At 43.1% G+C, this 18,751-nt stretch overlaps 1 protein-coding gene across 1 annotated transcript; it reads left to right on the top strand.

The window, feature by feature from the left end:
* The first annotated feature begins 10,825 nt into the window (after window positions 1-10,825).
* Window positions 10,826-17,092, top strand: LOC133378782 (ovomucoid-like). The gene is made up of 4 exons (XM_061613407.1): window positions 10,826-10,880; window positions 11,618-11,652; window positions 16,165-16,274; window positions 17,023-17,092. Exons 1-4 carry the CDS (start codon window positions 10,826-10,828, stop codon window positions 17,090-17,092), a joined length of 270 nt encoding a protein of 89 aa, XP_061469391.1.
* Window positions 17,093-18,751: the final 1,659 nt, after the last annotated feature.

Here is an 18,751-nt window from a genome sequence, read left to right as displayed (position 1 = left end):
ACATCTGGAGGGGGGCCATTAGGCTAACCCACCCTAGGCCAACTCGGGGATCACCCACCCCGACGCAAAGCTACTCCTGAATATGTTTGGGGGTGAAGCTCATGTTTAATTAAGTAAAAAAAACCCTAATTAAACATATGGTGGGGAGGGAGAAGGAAACATTATGTCTCCTTCCCCCACCAACCAAAAGTGGGGTCAATTTATCTTTTGCAATGCTGTTTTGCAAAAAACAGCATTGCACAGGATGAAGTGATCCTGGGGGGTGCTGTTTTGCAAAAGGCTTTTCTACAACTCAGAGGATCACTGCCTCTGCTCATCAGGCAGTAAGAAAAGCCATGGCTGCCTCTTATGCCACTTAATGCCTGACTCCCTGACAGCCCCAGGTCACTCTGGGTCATCGAATCTGACCAGTAGCAATCTGTGACTGTCAGAACCCAACTTGGCCAAGGCCCAAAAAGTCTGAGTGGGACTGATTTGGCTTGGGCCTCAGGACTCACATGAATCCAGTGCACAGCCCTAATCCATATAAAGTTGATGTTTATAAGAAATGCGTTCAAATGTAGCATGGGCAGTAAGATCATCAGACCATTGTGCCATGGGTGGTGGGTATTTATCCTTCCAGACTGGAAATATGAGGGCTCATCTACAAATACACTGCTTTTACCTTCAAAATAGATTTGTACCATCCACAGTAGGTGCTCAATGCCAGCTGGAAACACAGAGGTTTCCATTCACACCCTCTATGGAGGATCAATCATGCAGTTTCCAAGTGACCACACCCTCTAATTTACATTTGCATACCCTCTGGTTGCCCTCTGGTTTCTAGGTAATTGAGCATGCTCAGTTTGTTCTACCAGCTGCAGTAGGTTCCTTTAAAAAAAATGGAAGTGCGTTATTTCTATTTTCACAGCTACAATATAGCTGAAATACAAATCTTTGTTTGAGCAGTATTATGCTTTTGCACACAAGTTAGGAGGAAAAGAAAACTGATGGCACCATTTGTAGCAACACACACAAAAAAGCCACCAGAACGGAGAAGAGCAACCGGACGTTGCAGGAAGTCACAGGAAACAAAATGAATGAAGGGAGGAGATGGTGGGCATGGAGAGGGGAATGATTGACACACCCACCTGAAAACTGAAGCAAAGCACCTACAAGAAGTGCAGTACAGTGGAGACATATTTTTCTCCACTTTTCGTATTATCAGCAGATTGTGTTAGTACAGATTTACAGGGGGGGAACTGCATGATAGCTTCTGTTGGCCGGTAACATGAAAATTAAAAGAAGATGTGAGTCCTAAGTCTTTTGGTGATCACAAAGGCTTGCATGCTACATTTCTATATGCAGGAACTATTTTCCATGCAGAAGCAATTAAATATGTGACACATAAGAACATAAGAACATAAGAAGAGCCTGCTGGATCAGGCCAGTGGCCCATCTAGTCCAGCATCCTGTTCTCACAGTGGCCAACCAGGTGCCTGGGGGAAGCCCGCAAGCAGGACCCGAGTGCAAGAACACTCTCCCCTCCTGAGGCTTCCGGCAACTGGTTTTCAGAAACATGCTGACTCTGACTAGGGTGGCACAGCACAGCCATCACGGCTAGTAGCCATTGATAGCCCTGTCCTCCATGAATTTGTCTAATCTTCTTTTAAAGCCGTCCAAGCTGGTGGCCATTACTGCATCTTGTGAGAGCAAATTCCATAGTTTAACTATGCGCTGAGTAAAGAAGTACTTTCTTTTGTCTGTCCTGAATCTTCCAACATTCAGCTTCTTTGAATGTCCCCGAGTTCTTGTATTATGAGAGAGGGAGAAGAACTTTTCTCTATCCACTTTCTCAATGCCATGCATAATTTTATACACTTCTATCATGTCTCCTCTGACCCGCCTTTTCTCTAAACTAAAAAGCCCCAAATGCTGCAACCTTTCCTCATAAGGGAGTCGTTCCATCCCCTTGATCATTCTGGTTGCCCTCTTCTGAACCTTTTCCAACTCTCGAATATCCTTTCTGAGATGAGGCGACCAGAACTGTACACAGTATTCCAAATGCGGCCGCATCCATCAGGAGCTTGAAGTGATACAATCCAGCAAAAGCTGTACGGTATCATTCTGTTGAAGATGTTACTTCTTAACATCTTCTTTTGAGTATTTTGAAGAACCTCATCATGTTGCAACTTAATTTCAAAGTAAACCTCTACATCTGATGACACCAGTGCACATAAAAACATAAGAAGATCCGGATGGATCAGGCCAGTGGCCCATCTAGTCCGGCATCCTGTTCTCATAGAGACCAAGAAGATGCCCATAGAAAGCCTGCAAGCAGGACCTGAGTGCAAGAGCACTCTCCTCTCCTGCAGCTACAGGCAACTAGTTTTCAGAAGCTTACTGCCTCTGACTATGGTGGCAAAGCACAGACATAATGGCTAGTAGCCATTGATAGCCGTATCCTCCATGAATGTGTCTAATCATGTAAAGCCAACCAAGTTAGTGGCCAACACTGCCTCTTGTAGGAGCGAATTCCATAGTTTACCTATGCGTTGCATGAAGAAGTATTTTCTTTTGTCAGCTTCATTGAATGTCCTCAGGTTCTAGAGAGGGAGAAAAGCTTTTCTCTATCCATTTTCTCCATGCCATGCAAAATTTTATATATTTCTATCATGTCGCCTCTGACTCGCCTTTTCTCTAAACTAAAAAGCCCCAAATGCTGCAACCTTTCCTCTTAGGGGAGTCACACCATCCCCTTGATCATTTTGGTTGCCCTTTTCTGAACCTTTTCCAACTCTACAATATCCTTTTCAAGGATATTGAAGGTGAGGCAACCAGAACTGTACATGGTATTCCAAATGTTGCTGTACGATAGCTTTATACGATAGCATTATAATACCAGCAGTTTTATTTTCAATACCTTTCCTAATAATCCCAAGCGTGGAATTTGCCTTTTTCACAGCTGCCGCACACTAGGCAAACATCTTCATTGAGTTATCCATTACAAGTCCAAGGTCTCGTTCCTGGTCAGTCACCACCATTTCAGACCCCATGAGTGTATATGTGAAATTAAGATTTTTTGCACCAGTATTAATAACTTTACATTTGTTTACATTGAATTGCATAAAAATTGCATTTCATATGTACTGTACTTAGTAAAAAAAAGGGGGGTTATTATAAATATTGCAGCAGGTACTTGTCCTGCTTTTCCACCTTGGCCAGGTACAGCACCAGCTTCTCGCTGCACTCCATCGGGTGGACCTGGCAGGGGCTTTCCTCCTCAGCAACTTCTAGCTCAGCCTCTTGGTGGCAACTGCCATGGTCTAAGGAGACAGCGGCAGGCAGGCGGCAGGCAGACCAAGGCTCAACGGTGATGACTGGGTAACTGCTGGTTACAGCTGTTGCCGCCGCCTGCATGCCCTGGCAGTGCTCACTGAAGTGGAGGCCGTGGTTGCTGGGTTCCTGCAGAAAATCAGGCTGGGCAGTCGCAGCAGCGGCACCTCCGCTGCTCTCCAGCAGCAACAGGGGTTTTGCTATAAATATTGCAGGAGGAAATGAAACTGACAAAAAAAGGGTTTTCGTGTCTATTGCACCTCCCAGGCTCTCTGGGCTTCAGCATGCAATTGAGAAGAAACAATGAAACTGGGGGGGAAGAAACAATGAAACTAGGGGGGGAACCCTCCCCTTCTCCATTAGCAACCCTTCTCCATTAGCAATGTGGATACTCCAGAGGAACATGTAAATTTGGGGATGGGACCACAAAGAAGCAGCGATACTAAACCTTTCCAGAGAAACGTCACTTGTGTGAATGGAAAACAGTGGATTGAAAGGTGGGAAGTGTGAACCTCGCAAATCTATCACGATGCCAAAAGCTGCATCTTTAATCCAAAGTTTAACCTCCGTCTGAATTAGCCCTCTGTCTCTACCATGCCAGAAAGTAGCAGAGATGCCACTGCCAGAAGGAACATGGTGTGGAAGCGCCCCACCTTGCCAACCACTACACAAATGGGAGCCATGTTGGCCCATAAGAAACATTTCAAAATCCCCAAGAGGGAAATAATAGTTATTATAAAGGCAATAAATGCCTAACAGCATTTCCCTAATTTAATTTAATTTAATTTAATTTAATTTAATTTAATTTAATTTAATTTAATTTAATTTATATCCCGCCCTTCCTCCCAGCAGGAGCCCAGGGTGGCTAATTCTAATGTGGATTTTAGAATTGTTCCAGTTAGAGTCTTTGAGAATGTGCATATCCCAGACCTTTAAAGCACATTCAGAATACACACACACACACACACACACCAGCAAGAATCCTGGAAACTGTAATTTACCCTTCACTGAGCTACAGTTCCCAGCACTATTAACAAACTACAGTTCCCAGGATTCTTGGTGGATGTGTGCTTTAAATGTGACTTAAAGGTATAGTGTGTACTTTTACTTACAGATAATTTTCTGAGATTTTTTAAACAAAAAACAGCAAATTGATGCAAAAATGTGAAGAATGGAATTTAAGTCTGGAAGCTGAGAGAAACCAAATTTGACATATCCATCCATCCCTAATCATCAATGGTGAGAACCAGTGTGGAGTAGTGGTTAAGGTGCTGGACTACGACCTGGGAGACCAGGGTTTGAATCCCCACACAGCCATGAATCTCACTGGGTGACCTTGGGCCAGTCACTGCCTCTCAGCCTCAGAGGAAGGCAATGGTAAACCCCCTCTGAATGCCGTGTACCATGAAAACTCTATTCATAGGGTCACCATAAGTTGGAATTGACTTGAAGGCAGTCCACTTCCACTACTCATCAATAAATTACGTATGTTTAATGAGTATGATGAAGCTCTGTCTTTGTCTTTCCTTCATCAGCAAAAGTGGAAGAAGGCTGAAACTCATATATATCATGGAGATCAGCTGCAAAAAAAGTCATTCTTCCCTTGGCTTGAGATGTGCAAGCCAGGGAATACCTTGCAACATGTTGATTTGATTTATCAATAAATAAACTATGCAGCATTATCTACTTTCTCTGTTGGGACAAGCATGTCTCCATTTATTTATTTATCATCATCACTATCATTCATAAGTGCCTTGCCTATCCACCATAGTGTTTGTGCCAGCTTTATAAGAGCCAGGGTGAAGTGAAGGATATAACAGTAACAGCCACTTCGAGCAGTTGCATTGGCTGGATCAGTTAAGTAATAAATATGGGAGGGTGGCCATCTAGTGGGCATTTTTGGTAGTATGACCTTTATCTAGACCAGTTTCCCAAACCTCCCCCCCCCCCAAGGACAAATTGAAAATTGCTGATGGTGTTGTTGGACCACTTAATGATTTTTCTGCCTGTTTTAGCAATTGTTTTAAATTTTTTAAAAATGTAATGTACTGTGCTAGGTGCTACATGATCTTTAATTGTATTTTATTGCTTCTTTTATTTCTTATATTGTATTTCATTGTATGACAATTTGCATTTCATAGAATTCAATCTGTAAAACAATAAAATCATAGAATTGTAGAGTTGGAAGGGGCCTATAAGGCCATCAATTCCAACCCGCTGCTCAGTGCAGGAATCCAAATTAAACATAACCAACAGGTGGCTGTTCAGCTGCCTCTTGAATGCCTCTTGTGTTGGAAAGCCCACCAACTCCCTAGGCAATTGGTTCCATTGTCATACCACTCTAACAGTTACATAAATTTTCCTGATATTCAGCCAAAATCTGGCTTCCTGCAACTTGAGCCCATTACTCTGTCCTGCACTCTGGGATGAGAGATTCCGGCCCTCCTCTGTGTGACTACCTTTCAAGTACTTGAAGAGTGTTATTATAGCTCCCCGTCTTCTCTTCTCAAGGTTAAACATGCCCAATTCTTTCAGTCTCTCCTCACAGAGTTTTGTTTCCAGTCCCCTGATCATTCTTGTTGCCCTCCTCTGGACTCATTCCAGTTTCTCTGCATCCTTCTTAAAGTAAAGTGTCCAGAACTGGACGTAGTACTTGAGAGGAGGCCTAACCAGTGCCAAATAGAGGGGAACCAATACTTCATGCAATCTGAAAACTATACTTCTGTTAATGCAGCCTAAAATAACATTTGCCTTTTTTGCAACTACATCACACTTTTGGTCATATTCAGCTTGTGATACAATATAAGAAATAAAAGAAGCAATAAAATACAATTAAAAATTAACATGAATATTTAATTTTTACATGACATGGACCAACTGAATGAAACTCTCAGGCCATTGGTGGTCCACAGACCACCATTTGAGAGCCTCTGTTCTAGATTTTTTTTAAAGCCTTCCTCTCCCCATTTCTTGTGAATTGTTATGCCAAAGTGGCTCATGGTGGATACAAATGAACATTTAATAAGACCTCATAGTAATCTGGTTATATCTGCACCCTTAGTGAGCTATAGATCAGTGCACACAGGACATGATTATACATATGAGCTCTAAACACTCCTGCCACAATTGTGGGAATCACCACAAAGTATATCAAATCTACAACCAAGAACAGTTATGTGGAAAATAATTGGCAGCAAAACTGGCTGTGTGACCTCCAGTTTTGAGTTATTAAACATTACTGGCATATCTTTTCATATTACAAAGCATATTATATGAAAACTCCAGGCTGCCTTTAATTCCTTAAAAAGTCATAAGAAGAGCCTGCTGGATGAGTCCAGTGGCCCATCTAGCCCAGCATCCTGTTCTCACAGTGGCCAGCCAGATGCCCACAGGAAGCCCACAAGCAGGATCTGAGACCGAGAGCACTCTCCCCCCCCCGTGGCTACCGACAACTGGTTTTCAGGAACATGCTGCATCTGACTTTGGTGCCAGAGCACAGCCATCAAGACTAGGAGCCATTGATAGCTTTATCTTACAAGAATTTGTCTAATCTTCTTTTCAAACCATCCAGGTTGTTGGCCATCACTGCCTTTTGTGGGAGGGAATTCCATAGTTTAACTATGTGCTACGTGAAGAAGTACTTTCTTTTGTCTGACCTGAATCTTCCAACATTCAGCTTCGTTGAATGTCCAAAAGATCTAGTGTTATGAGAGGGAGAGAAAAAAATTCTCTATCTACTTTTTGCATTACATGCATAATTTTATACACTTCCACCATGTCATGGGTATTCAGAAATTTTGCTTCTTTGTGGTAACTGGAACTCATATGTACCCAGTCTATGTCAGGGTAGTTGAAGCCACCCATTACTACATTTCCTAGTTTAGATGCTTCCTCAGTTTCAGTTCTCATCTCAAGTTCTCCTTGAGCATTGCGGTGCAGTATCACCACCCACAATTATTCTGTGGAGGAGTCTGCCTCTTTGTGGTTTTTTAGCTTGTTGGATTCATTGTCTTTCGTCTAGTGTCTTTGGCACTTTTGGTTTGGCCTGTGGTAATTTTGCCTTTCTGAATGGCTATCCTGTGCCCCTGCACTCACAATGCCTAGTTTTAAGCCTACCCCATTTAAATGCTCATCATTTTTTAGGTGTTTTTATCCCAGGAGGGATATTTATTCTGAACTGGACCCTCCTCAGTTCCTGTTGGTTTCCCACTCCAATCCATTTAAACGTTGCTCTGCCACCTTTTTTATTTTAAGCGCCAACAGTCTGGATCCATTCTGGTTCAAGTGAAGCCCATCCCTTTTGTACAGGCCCAGCATCTCCCAAAATGTTTCCTAGTGCCTGACAAATCCAAACCCCTCCTCCCAACACCAACGTCTCATCCATGCATTGAGACTACAAAGCTGTGCCAGCTGGCTGGCCTTGCATGTGGAACCGGTAGCATTTCAGAGAAAGTCGCCTTGGAGGTCCTGGCTTTCAGCATCCTACCTAGCAACCTAAATTTCTCCATGTCATTGATGCCAATGTGCACCACAACCACAGACTTCCCAGCACAATCTACCAAGCTATCTAAATGACAGGTGACATCTGCAACCTTCGCACCAGGCAAATCACCCTGCAGTCTGCACACCCATCACACACCCCACTATCTATGTTCCTAATGATAAAATCACCCACTATGAGGTTCCCACCACCCACCACCAGCCAGTGCCATATTGCCTTTCACCAGAATAAGTTAGATAAATTTAGGTCCCACTGGTGTCAAGTGAGCTATGAGTTAAGGTTCATTAATGTCAATGGGAGCTAAGGCCCCAACAACATGCACTATACATTTAAAGCAGTACCATACCACTTTCAACAGACACTGTTCCCCCCCCCCCAAAAAAATCCTGGAAACTGTAGTTTGTTAAGGCTGCTGGGAGTTGTTCCCCCTCACAGCGCTACAATTCTCAGAGATCCTGGGAAGAGGGATTGACTGTTTTAACCAGTCTGGGAACTGGAGCTCTATGAAGGGATTAGGGGTCTCCAAACAACTCTCAGCACCTTTAACAGATGACAGTCTCCAGGATTCTTTCCGGGAAGCCATGACTATTAAAGGGCATAAAAGTGCTTTAAATGTATAGTGCGTACAGATAGGGCCTAAGTTCAATTGACTAAATGTGGATCTAAGCAACCCACTATGGACAATCTGTCACACCATCTCAAGAATGTAAAACTGGGAAAGGTGCAACCAAAATGGAGCACTTGCCAGGACCCTGAAATACCCTGTCCCTGGTGCTCCTCCCCCTTGTGGTCGCTGCCTGTTCACCTGTCCGTTCCTTGCAAATGAGCACTGACAGGAGGAGCAGCAGGCTACCCTTGCCTTGCATTCTCCCTCTAGGTGGCAGCACTGATTGGGCCCAAGGAAGACAGCAAACAAAGGGATAGAAATAATAGCAATGAGGAAGAGGTAGACCTGCTTAGGGAGGGGACCCACTGAGGGCATCTTTACCAAGAGACCCCCCTCCAAAGAAATACCCTGAATCTAGCATTGACTTAGAGACCTTTCCTTTGAGGAAAAGTTAACATATCTATAATTCTTTAGTCTAGAAAAAAATGACCTTGGTGGGACAGGATGCAGTCAGTTAATGAATGGTGTAGAGAATGTGAATGATTTTCCCCACCTCCCTGTCTCATAATATTAAAAGTCAGATTGCTCAGTGAGACAGATTAGCAGCAGATCAGGGATGAAGAGACTTTTTCAGCTCAAGAGCTAGATTCCCTCCTGGGAAACCCTCAGGGGGGGCACATTCCAGTGAGAAATGGAACCAAAGGTAAACGAGGCAAAACTGGGCGGAGGGACCAATGTGGCTCACAACCAATGTAGCTGTGCAAAAGCCATTTGATTATATATTATTATTTTTATCACTATCACTATCATCATCATCATTTCAATTTTTTACCCATCCTTCCCCATAAGGTCCCAGGGTGGGTTACAGCAAGTTAACAAAAAAGTTATTTGTATGTATTTTTCATGGAGCACCTCCCTTATAAAGGATGGTTGCAGCAACTGGGGCTTCTTAGTTTAGAGAAAAGGAAAGTAAGAAGTGACATGATAGAGGTGTATAAATTATGCATGGGGTAGAGAAAGAACACTAGAACTTACTCATAGCGCACCCAATGAAACTGACTGCTTTAAGATTCAGGACAGATAAAAGAAAGTGCATCATTAAACTATAGAATTTGCTGCCACAGGAAACAGTGATGGCCACCAACATGGATGGCTTTAAAAGAGGATTAGGCAAATTCATGGAGGATGAGGTTATCAGGGTCCACTAGCCATGATGGCTATGCTTTGCCTCCCCTGTTCAAGACAATATGCTTCTGAAAACCAGTTGCCGGTGGCTATAGGAGGCGATAGTCCTCTTGCGCTCAGGTCCTGCTGTGGGCTCCCCATAGGCATCTGGTTGGCTTCTGTGAAAACAGGATGCTGGACTAGATGGGCTACTGGCCAGATCCAGCAGGCTCTTCTTGCGTTCTTAATATTAAAAACAGTTTAAAACAAATTACAGTCACCAGAATAGGATGGGTCCTAAAAATACATATCTCGGGTAAGATGAGGAAAATGGGAGAGAGAGATAGGACAAGAAATAAATATGAAAGAATGGATTTGGTTATAGGCTCATAATCTCTCTAGAGTGGTCTCAGCTGATTTGCAGGAAAATTATTATAAAATATTAGTGGTATTTAACACTATACAAGTTGAACGTCATGTACAATATTAAACTGGTCAGAACAATTGTTGGGATGTGGGAGAAAACATGGGTCTCTGTGCAGATGTTATGATCAATATGTAGAGGCTGAAAATAGGGCCAACACGCATGATCCCAATTCCCCTTCAACCCCTGCATTTCTTCCTAGTTTAACCACCTGCACAGGACTGCTATACCTGTAGGGTTTTGAGCTGAAAATATCCTCAGCTAGCTGTTTTATTGTCACATTCATATGGAACCACAATCCAAATTCCTGGCTCACTTTTTCAGTTTGATGAGAGCACTGGTCGAATCAACAAGAAAACCCTGATTATGCTTTCCAACACCAGCAGGCAAATAACAGGGGAAAGGGCTCTGTTTGCTTTTGGAGATAAGTTCCATGGATCTTATCTTACATCTATGTGGAAGGTTGCCATAAGAATAGGTAAGGATTTTATTGTGTATTCTCTTTTATTTTTATTGATGTGCTGTATGGTTCGCTATATGTAATTTGTCGGCGTGTTGTTTTATGCATGTGATGTTCCTTGTTGTGGCTTATGGCCAAGACAATACTGTTTGTTTATTGTTTGATAACAAGCTAGCTGCCACCTGTTCATTTCACAGATGGAAACTTTGGAGTTGCTACACCTTGCCACATTAATATTAGTTATTGTTTGGGAGAGGAATATACGTGTTAGACTTTACCTCTGCCAGTGGAATCTGAGAAACATCTACTTGGAGGTGTCAGTAGAGACTCAATTGGGACGAAGGTAGCACAATCATGAAGACAGCAGGCTTTCTCCTTCTCAGTCTGACACTATTCCTGTTGTACTCAGGTGAGTCATATATTTCACATATCATATTGGTACCATCTGGAGAGAAACATGCCTCTTGAAACTTTTGTTGCATTATACACTCATATCTCAGAAAGGAATAGGGTGGTCCAAAGGCATTATAAAGGCTGGGGCACTTCACTGGAACTGATCCCATGGGTTGGGGATTCCATGCAAGAAACACAATGAATGCAAAGGTTTTCCATGTAGAATTTATTCTGTCACATGGAGACACTCAGCTTCAGCACTATAAATTCTTGGTGGTATCTGTCACCATCACCTGGCATTCTCAATGCCAATCCACATGATGATCAGCTTTCAAACAATAAAGTCCCCAAGATTCACCACTACATATGCACACACAGAGAGACTTTTTGATGGCCCCCACAGGGCTACTATAACATAATAAAAACAGATCTAATATGCAGTTCTAAGCAACAATAAGATGTTCAATAGGGTTGTATTCCAGATCAATGGGCTTTGAATACATTTATGCAAAAAAAGTTTGAATTAGTGTTGTCAACTGAACTAAATAATGATTTTTAATTGATTTGATCATTTTCACTTCAACTATTAATTATGTTATTTAATTTGCATGTTGCCATATTGCATATCCAAACAGGAAAGTGTCAGAAAAAATGCATCTCATCTTTCTGCAGTCAGTAAAATGTTCTACAGTTGACTGTTATTCAACATGTGGCTTTGCTTTATAGCTTTTATATTTGTTGTTTTGGCTCTAGATGTCGTCACCGGAGCAAAACAACCACGGCCAGCGGTAAATGCCAGCTATTTCTTCTGATTACATAATTAATCACATGTAGCTGCTGCTGAGAGTTAAAACATAATATTTTTGCCAGAGTAAGAAAAAAATGAAAACAAAGTTTAGGAGAAAACTAATAATTGCAGGATTCCAGTGGTGGATGGGCCCAGAAGGAAAAGTGGAAGAGTAATGGATGTAACACTTAGCTTTCTACAGCAGCTACATTTCAACCACATCGAAAGCCATAGGGATCTATGCACACATTTTCCATTCAGACAAGCAAGAGGCTTTATTACAGTTCAGGAACACGTTCCAGCCAGGCAAGATCACTTGAGGAGGATGTGGAACAGGATCAGTGAGGGGAGAGGGTTATGGCCTGGGGAGAGTCGCAAGGGTTGGAAAACTGTCAGTATCTGTTCTCAGTTCAATTTCTGTTCTCTCAGTTTCTCATTGTTTCAATCTTAAATTCAGTTCTGCAGCAATTTGTGTGTGTGTTTTAAATCCTCATGAAAATTCTTCAACATTTTAGTGTGCATTTCTCTTACAAAACACATATTTGACTAATGTACACATTTTGCAGCAATTTCCCCTAAACGCGAAATGCATTTTTGTATGTTATTTTCACTGATATATTTCCTCCTAATATATGCATGTTAGTAAAAACTGGCTGGAGAACTAAACCACAAAATTCAGATATGTGTGAATTTTGAAGGACAGCTATGTTTCAGTTCTCATATTGTTTCTGAAAGTGCAAATCTGATAAATTTGGCTTTAAATGGAAACTGAATTGAATTTCTCCCCCATCCTAGTCCCAAGGGCCAGAGGCAGAGAGAGAGGCCTGGAGCAGAATTGCCAGGTCTCCAGTGTTTGCCTGGAGACTTTGGTTTTTGGGGATCCTCTCCAGGTCTTCAGACTGTAAGCTTTCATTTTTTAAAAAAATTAAGTTTCTAGGTGGTCTGGTTCAAAAGATATAAACCAAAATGGCAGCTGCCCCCCCCCACAACTTCTGTTAGTACTGGCTGCTCTAATCCCTGCCCTTTCGGGTTTTTAGCCAATGAGTGAAGTCAGGGTTGTGATTGACAAGATTTGTTGCAATACCTAAACCTCATTTCAAGTTCTGAGAACAGTTTCCTTTTCCTGCTTCCCTCACATCAGGAATTCAGTAAATATATAGCTTTAGCAGCATAAAGAGTACTTTCTCTGTACAGGATTGGGACTTACTTCTGAATAAACATTCATAGGATTGTACTACAACAGAAGATCACAGCAGGATCTTGGTGGGCATACACAGTAATCAATTTTAATTATAATAAAAGTGTTCATGAAGGTTTTTTTAATTACTTGCAAAAATGGTATAATATACATTTTATCTTTCAAATAATTTTTGAACAGAAGTTTTAAAAAGTGTACAATTAAGTGCCTGCCTAATGTAAATAGGCAGGGAGTTCCAAAGCATAGGTATTGCCACACTTAAGGATCAATTTCTTACAAGAGCAGAACAAGTACTATGTGGAACCCATAACATGAAAAGCACACCTTGAACTTAGCCTGGTAGCAAATTGGCAACCAGTGCAGATTTCAGAGCAGAGGTATTATGTGCTGATAGGGTCTCACTCATGTCAGCAGTCATGCCACAGCATTCTGTACTAACTGCAGCCCCTGTCAGGTTATTGTTATTATTATTATTATTATTATTATTTAAATTTATTAGTCACCCATCTGGCTAGTTGTCCAGCCACTCTGGGCGACACACAACATAAAAACATATAGTTCATATTAGAGCCTTAAAATTCCAACAGTAACATTAAAATCTAACCCACCCCAAAGGCCTGCCTGAAGAGCCTGGTTCTCAGGGTCCGGCGGAAGCTCATCATGGAGGGGGCATGGTGGATGTCATTTGGGAGGGAATTCCATACAGTGGGTGCCACGATTGAAAAAGCCCTCTCCTTAGTTCTCACCAGTCTAGATGTTTTAACTGGTGGGATGGAGAGAAGGTCTTTTGAGGCTGATCTTGTTGGGCAGCAACATTGATGATGCTGGAGGCGCTCTTTCAGATAGACTGGGCCGAAACCGTACAGGGTTTTAAAGGTCAAAACCAACACCTTGAATTGGGCTCGGAAAGCAACTGGCAACCAGTGCAACTCCTTCAGCACTGGAGTGATGTGGTCTCGCCAGCAGCTATCCTTAATCAGGTGAGCTGCCGCATTCTGTACCAGTTGCATTTTCAAGGGTAATCCCACATAGAGCACATTACAGTAGTCTAGGCGAGAGGAGACCAGGGCATGTACCACCAATGGGAGCAGATGGTTTGGAAGGTAGGGGCGCTGCCTTCATATCAAATGGAGTTGATACAACACCGCCCGGCTCACAGCTGAGACCTGAGCCTCCATGGACAGCTGGGAGTCAAGAATGACCCCCAGGCTGCAGACTTGGTCTTTCAGGGGCAGTTGTACCCCATTAAGCACCAAGTTAACATCCCCCAGCCTTCTCTTGTCTCCCACGAACAGCACCTCGGTTTTGTCAGGGTTCAGCTTCAGCTTGTTCCTTCCCATCCAGCCACTCACCAACTCCAGGCACTTGGACAGGGTTTCCACAGCCAAACCCAGTGAAGACTTGAACGAGAGATAGAGCTGTGTGTCATCCGCATACTGATGACATTGCAGCCCACATCTCCTGATGATAGCTCCCAGCAGCTTTATATAGATGTTAAACAGCATCGGGGAGAGGATGGAACCCTGTCCGAGACCTCATCCCCCAGTGCTATCCTCTGGTACCTATCAGAGAGGAAGGAATGGAACCACTGCATTACAGTGCCCCCTATGCCCAGCCTCTCCGCGCAGTCCAGGAGGATACCGTGGTCAACGGTATCAAAAGCCGCTGAGAGATCCAGGAGGACAAGGAAGGTGCATTCGCCCCTATCCAACGCTCTCCTCATATCATCCACCAAGGCGACCAAGGCCGTTTCAGTCCCATGTCCAGGCCTGAAGCCGGATTGAAATGGATCAAGGTAATATGCTTCCTCCAAGTGTGCCTGCAACTGCTTTGCCACCACCCGCTCCACCACCTTGCCCAGAAATGGTAGATTTGAGACTGGGCGAAAGTTGTTCAAATCATGGGGATCCAAGGAGGGCTTCTTTAGAATTGGTTTTATTATTGCCTCCTTGAGGGCTGATGGCTTTATTCCCTCTTCCAGGGACGTGTTTACCACTGCCTTGATCCCCTCGCTCAGTCTATCTTTACAGCTCATAATGAGCCATGACAGGCAAGGTTCAAGTAAGCAGGTGGTAGGCTTTAAGGTTGAAAGCACCTTGTCCATGTCCTCAGATGGAAAAAGCTGGAACTGATCCCAACCCGCCGAGATGCCCCTGGCCGACTCTGGCTCACTCACTGTATCCACAGCACATGGAATAGCACTCTGTATATGATTGATTTTATCCGCAAAGTGCCTTGCCAATTTATCACAGGAGGTCTTAGACTGTTCCATCAGATCCGGAGTAACTGGACCGACCAGGCTGCAGACTACTTGGAACAACCTCCTGGCACAGCACTTTGCAGACGCAATAGAGGCAGCATAAAAATCCTTTATTTATTTATTTATTTATATCATTGGAGAGGATTCCTAGTCAAGCCTTATCAACAGCACAATCCTAACAATATCTACTTAGAAGTATATTACTCAGAAGTTATAAACATTAAAAATTACATTCGGATAGGTGACTGCTATGCAAATAAGCCTGAGAATATCCCCCACTTTCTGAAACAAGCCTTAACTCCAGATGGACACAAGCGACCTTTTTACTATGCATTTATCACACATCTGATGTACAATTCTCCGTATCCCTTGGCAGAATGATAAAGGCAACCAGCTTGCTATATAGTTCCATGCAGGGCCGGTTCTAAAGGGCGGCCAGGTTGGACACTGCCCCAAGGGCCCCAGAGCTATAGGAGCCCCTGAGGGGCCCCTGAGGGGCCCCTGAGGGGCCCTCCGCTCCCCTTCCGAGATCCACGCCCCCCCAAGCCCCCCACTTACCTGTCAGCTGGCTTTTTAGCATTGCCCTTAATGAAGATGGCAGCCACAGCTTCCCTAAGGTACTGAAGCCAGTGCCGCCATCTTAGTTGATGGCAGAGATGTGCGCGCATAGCACGCAAGTGTGCCATCAACAAAGATGGCAGCGGAGGCTTCATTCCCCTTAGGGAAACCGCGGCCGCCATCTTCATTAAGGGCAATGGTAAAGACTAGACAGGTAGGGGGGCCATGGGGGGGCATGCGGGGGGCGCACGTATGCGCATGCATGCACACCCACCCACCCACCGGGGGGCCAGGGCAAGCTGATGCCCAAGGGCCCCCGCATGCCTGGAGCCGGCCCTGGTACTGTGCACAGCATGACAAAACTTGGTGAATGTTCCATCTGTATCCACTCACTGTGCCTCTATATGATTCTTACTCTTACTCTTAGCCTGACACTCAAGGGGGGCAAAGACTTTAAAACTTTAAGACTTTAAAATGTGTTGTTGCTCTCTCTACAGGTTGATTGCAGTGGCTACCCGAAAGACATCTGCACCCTGGAGTTAAAACCAATCTGTGGCTCTGATGGCCAAACATACAGCAACAAATGTTTGTTCTGTAATGCAGTTGTGTGAGTACAGATTGTATATGATGAACAATTTGAAAAGGATGAATAGATCTAACCTGTAGGCAGCTTTGAATTTGTAGTCTCTTTAAAGAAATGCTGCCTTACAAAGGGTTAAATCCAACCAAGTCATCCCATTTGTGCAAGGTAATATTTGTGCTTGCATAACAGAATTTCCCCTCACTCTCCTCCCCCCATGCACCCCCTAAATCTGTTCTGTGGTTTCCACAACCCTCCAGAGCAAATTGGGGGCAAGGGATTGAGGGCATGCAGGGAGAGGAGATGGAGGGGAAGTTCTATTGTGTATCTAGAAGCCCTTGTGGGAATGGGACAACTTTGTTGGATACACCATCCAAATAATTTTGTAACACAAATGAATAATGAAACTTGGAGAACAGAGCTATTTTATTGAGTGTTATAATCAACAGAAAGCGTAAGTTAAGGCAGTATCCAACTAAACTGCTCTGCTAGCACAAGCACTTTTGACTGCCCAATGGAACTTGCCGTGCATGGACCGTAAATCTGCTCTTGAGGGTGCATGGAGTGTGTGTGTGAGGAGAGGGAGTTCTGTTGAACAGTCAGAAATGTTTTTTTGCTACAGGAAATGTTTAGTTGGATACAGTCTCATGGTTGCCAATTTTAATTGCTCTCACATTTTCAGTTGATCCTACTCACTGGTAAATTTATCCTGTTTGATCATGTATCATATTGCTTCTCCTAGATCTTCACCCATGCTTTGTCTTTCTCTCACCAGCAAAAGTCGTGGAAGGCTTGGACTGAGTAATTATGGAGCATGCGAGCAAACTGGAGCTGTGTATATTTAAAGAACATCCACTAAAGAATATTGCCCTCAGTTCATCCCTTGTTCACCTCTTCATATCACCACAAGTAGTGTAATCCATTGTTTCCTTGCTTCTTCTACTCTCGCAGCTGATTACAATCTTGCAACATCTTGATATGATTTATCAATAAAGAAGCTAAGCAGCATTATCTGCTTTCGATTCTTCTCTCCCACTCAGTACACATCATAGACGTTTGGGAGTTGTGAAGAGAAAAACATTACAAATTTGTTATGAGTAAGACTAGGAGCTGAGCTACCACAAACAGTAGAATCATGAGATACAGTTACTGCTTCACACTGTAGGTGGTGGGTTGCTACAATTAAAAAAAAAAGTCCCTATCCATAAGAAGCCAGCACATCAGACAGGGTTATGTCTAAACTTGAACCTTCTTCTCTGATGTTCTGTATTTCTAGTGATTCATCCACCAGCAAACAGAAGTGGTACAGTCCAGCAAGAACCACACAGGATAATTCTGCTGATCACCTAGCTTATTCTTAGCATCTCATTTGATTGGCTTGTTTTGAAGAATCTCATTGCTTTGCAACCTAACTATAAAGTAAAGCCATATAATGCCTACAACAGCCCCCTTCCCCACAGGCCAACTTTGACAGGTGGTGGGACAACTCACCTGTTAATCACCTAATGTCTTCATTATTAGCTGATGGGCGGTGAGTTCAACCCTGCTTTCTGCAGGAATCAGCTGTGTAACTGAGTTCTCCGTGGGGAACTCAGTCATGCAGCCAGTCTAGCCACATCTCTACCTGTCACACCTGACATCACATATGACATCAGGTGTTGGGCAGGTGGGTGTGGTTTGAAGAAAATGCCCTTGCTGGCCAAATTAGAAATCTGGCCTGTGGGCTGAAGGCTCCCCATGCTTGGTCTTCATTATTACTCTTAGGACTAGGGATGGAAAGATCTCTCAATTTCGGTTCTCTCAGATCCTCATTTTTCTAATCTTAAACTCAGTTCTTCACATTTCTGCAGCAATGTGCGATTTTTTCCTTTAAAAAATCCTCAAGAAAATCTCTGGCATTTTACTGTGATTTTCTTCTAATAAACACATTTATGTAGGCAGTTTTGACTAATGTACACATTTTTGCAAAGCCATTTCTCATTGTAAAATGCATTTTTGCATTTTATTTTCACTCATATTCATTTTTATGCACACTTTCTTCTAACATATGCATTTTTGTAAGCATTGTTTGGTTGGAGAACTGCATTGGAAAATTCAAATAAATGCAAATTTTGAAGGATGGCTGTGTTTTGGTTCTCATATTGCTTCAGAATATGTGAATTGATCAATTCAGCTTCAAATGTGAACTGAATTGAAATTCTTACTCATCCCTACTTAGGACCAAACTAATCATGGCAGCAGGCCAGTCACCTCAATCATTTAAAAAGAAGGGTCTGGAAAGAGCCAGTTTTTATATCAAAAAGGAGCATTGGAGCAGGACTGTGCAAAACCTTCCCATAAAAACAAGGAATCGAGTCCAGCTATGAATAACACACCAAAGGAACAAACTGACAGCTACATAGATTGATAGTTCACTATACATTTCCTTATCAAGGGAAGTTTGTTAATACTGCTTGGTACCAGAAGCAACTTGGAAAGTTTTCATGTTACAGCTCACCAATGCA

The sequence above is a fragment of the Rhineura floridana genome, chromosome 3 (assembly GCF_030035675.1).
Source record: "Rhineura floridana isolate rRhiFlo1 chromosome 3, rRhiFlo1.hap2, whole genome shotgun sequence".
In the NCBI taxonomy this organism is placed as follows: Eukaryota; Metazoa; Chordata; class Lepidosauria; order Squamata; family Rhineuridae; genus Rhineura; species Rhineura floridana.
This window is presented reverse-complemented; position numbering and strand designations above follow the sequence as displayed.